This window comes from Teleopsis dalmanni, chromosome 2 (genome assembly GCF_002237135.1).
Source record: "Teleopsis dalmanni isolate 2A chromosome 2, ASM223713v2, whole genome shotgun sequence".
In the NCBI taxonomy this organism is placed as follows: domain Eukaryota; kingdom Metazoa; phylum Arthropoda; class Insecta; order Diptera; family Diopsidae; genus Teleopsis; species Teleopsis dalmanni.
Window position 1 is genome coordinate 70,626,670 of NC_051847.1, and position 3,308 is coordinate 70,629,977.

General features: G+C 32.3%; 1 protein-coding gene across 1 annotated transcript; it reads right to left on the reverse strand.

Annotated features, from left to right (window-relative positions):
* Positions 1 to 1,168: 1,168 nt before the first annotated feature.
* LOC119674801 (E3 ubiquitin-protein ligase HEL2-like) lies at positions 1,169 to 2,824 on the reverse strand. The gene has a single exon (XM_038085956.1). It carries the CDS (start codon positions 2,822 to 2,824, stop codon positions 1,169 to 1,171), a length of 1,656 nt encoding a protein of 551 aa, XP_037941884.1.
* Between the last annotated feature and the right edge of the window lie 484 nt (positions 2,825 to 3,308).

A 3,308-nucleotide genomic window follows, 5' to 3' on the forward strand; every position in this document is an offset into this window, starting at 1 on the left:
AAATGAACACTACGCTTTAGCATAGAACAGATAATTTACAAAATCGGTCAGTGTATTTTATATATTCTATATAATCTCAAAAAACTAGAAATTCTATATGTTATTTTTGTTTGTATGTAGAAATACTCTATATAATTATATATATATATATACACTGTATATATAAATAATGAACATTTTCATAAATTTGGAAAAATTGATAACTTAACGGTTAATATAAGTACTTCAATATATACAATCTAAATTTATTAAACTATTTCGAAAAAGTTCAATCAATTATCTTTGAAATATAACAAATTTCAAGTTTTTATCATTTATAGAGCCAGAGATATGGACGTTTAAAAATGTTTCTACAATGCTAATTCTCAAAACTCCATGGGTCCATATCTTCCATATCAAAAATGGGTCCATATCAAAAATGTGTCAACATTTTTTTCTGAGATATGGATCCTTTTTATTTATAAAAGGGACTCATACAGATTTCAGCCAAATCAGAGGTGATGAGTTCATTTTTGGTCAAAATTTGTCTGATTTGTAAAGGAATGACCCGTGTGCCAACAATATTGAGTGCAGCTTATATTATTTAAAGTGAATCCACGTTATTTCAAACTATCACAACTTATCTTGAATGCATAACTAAATCTAGATGATATGAAAACTATTATATATAGTCTCTTTTTTCATTTCATTTTTTAGTTCTCAATCATTATTGTATTGTCTATACTATACGCTAATACCATACGCATAGGTATACGCTATATACCCTAATACTATACGCTTTATAAGCGAAACATATCTTTAAACAAAAAATCAGCAGTATCAGCATTTTTGATGCACATTTTAAAGAAGAGAAGGTCCATAAAGCGCTAATATGAAGAGCATCTAAAGTGTTCCGTATAAAACACCGAAACCCTGCAAAGAAGCGTCGTCTTGTCTTAAGTAAAACTCAATCTGGATTAAAAATTTCAAAAAGCATTTATACAAAGAACAAAATTAATTAGCAAATGAAGTGTCGCAGTATTTATTGTATTTATAGAAGAACTAAACAAAAAAACATAGAATTTTAATAACAAATAGTTCGCCAGCTGTAAACATGGAATTTTTAAATAATAGTTTAAATTGTTCTTCTTGTGTCTATACTAGTAAGAAACTTTTGTGCTGAAGCAATTTACTTACGAGTACTGAGACATGGAAAGTCACTTTCCGAGAAATTCAAAATTTTGGTAGTTGTATTTTCTGGACATTCAACGTCTTTGCGGACTTTATCCATATGCCACAAGTCATCACACACGAACTTGAATGGTATGTTGAATATTGGAAGTCCCGATACTTCATGTAGAATATCTTCATGACAAACTTGTGTAGATGCATTTTTCTTGTTTCTCCATGGAGGGTAATCAGGAAAACATTCTTTGGTAGGTATGTACTTATGAGCAGTGAATGATGTCTTTTGCTGATGTGAACTCATGCTACGAATCTGATTCACACTCTCTTCACTTGAGAAATGTTTTGGAAGTGGTGGAAAATCGGTGGCACTTGTTGAAAATAGAGAAACACCCAAGCCAGTGGATTTTAAATATTTGTCATTGGCCGGTTCAGTTATTTCATTATTGTCTGCTGGGATTGTTCCACTTGATGGTGCACAAAGAAAAGCTGCTGTGACAACATTGCGATTACGGTAATTGTTTTCCAAAGCAGGAAAAGCTTCAACAACAAGCTTTTTCTTGTTTTGAATTTCCGGTTGCTGTAGATGACGAGATGACTGTATAGACAAGCTTACATTACTTAAAAGCGGGAAATCCTTTTCATTTTTCAAATTAAATGCAAGCGTTTCATCAGCATTTTCATCTGCTAATGAACCAACTGTTGATAATGAATCATTGACTTCTTCTGATATTTCACCGCAAGTATCGTGATGCTCGTCAATAGTTGTGTCACCCGGAAATTCTGATGGAGATGGTACATATTGATATAATTCATCTGCGTGCTCTCTAGCCAAATGCCAGCTATATTCAACCTCTGAGCGAAACGCATTGATATATTGACGATTGGCGCAAACTCCAATCTGACACACAAAGTGATGTTTCCTAAAGTGTTTCTCCAATTCCGAATAGCTGAAGTAAAATAGATTTCCATTTTCACAGAAATGACAATAGTAATGAATGCATTTCATATGCTTATAAAGCTCTTCTTTATCAAGAAATCTTTTTCTGCAGAACTTGCAAAATGGATGTCCACAAGGTTCACCACTAGCCGATTCACCTTCACTACAATGTAACTTCAGGTTAGAACTCGTATAAAATAATCTATTCTGCGTAAATGTCTTTACGTAACGAACGCATATATCACAAAAAAATAATTTATGTCTGTGATAGAGATGTTTTTCGAGTTGTACAAAGTTAGTGAAGGGCAGCACATCACACTTGGGACATCCATGCTCGCTCAAACAGAAGAACTCTCTCTCGATATTTTTACCACAAAAGCCGATATTGTATTGCTGATTATAGCTGTAATCGCGCCAGCGTTTTGCCTCCAGCTGTTCAAACGGCAGTCTAGCATGAGTAAACATCACTTTTGGTAAATATGTTTTGCATACCGGGCATGTCATGTCACCGCATAGAACTCTCAAGCGTGCGGAGCATACGTAGCAAGTTGGATGATTGCATTCACCGATCGCGTAAATGTTTATCGGTTTATGGCAAATGAAGCAATAACCATCGGAAGCGTTATATGTGACATCATTCTCGTTGTCAGTTTGTGAAGGCTTCAGAGTTCCATCAGACGAATCGGTAGATGATATTCTATCAAGCTTTTCATCAGTCATTGTGCGCTTATCAGTGTTAATCGTTGCCAAGTTTGTCTTTAACATAAAAAGTATCTGTATTTTTCCGCAAACAATTTTTAATTATATTTACGACTGCGTTTTTCTTGTTTTCAGAAAATTTATTTTTTCAATTTCTATTCAAAATTTTGTTCAACTGAAAAATCAAAACATACTAAATCAAAAATTATGAATTAAATATTTATATATAAAATAAATTTGAAATTTAAATTCAAAATTTTAAAAAAAAAAATATATATATAATTATGGTATATGTGGGATAATTTTCATTACTTAAATATATTTATTTAAACATTGAATTTAATTACAATATTATTTTATTTCGATACTATATAATAAACCTTGCTCGACGTCAATGATTTTGGGCACCCTCTTATACTAGGCTTAGGCTGTCTATAAGTCGCTTCCACCTTTCCATATTGTTGCTTATTCTTGTTCCTAGGGGCTGCAAAACTATATTTATTTA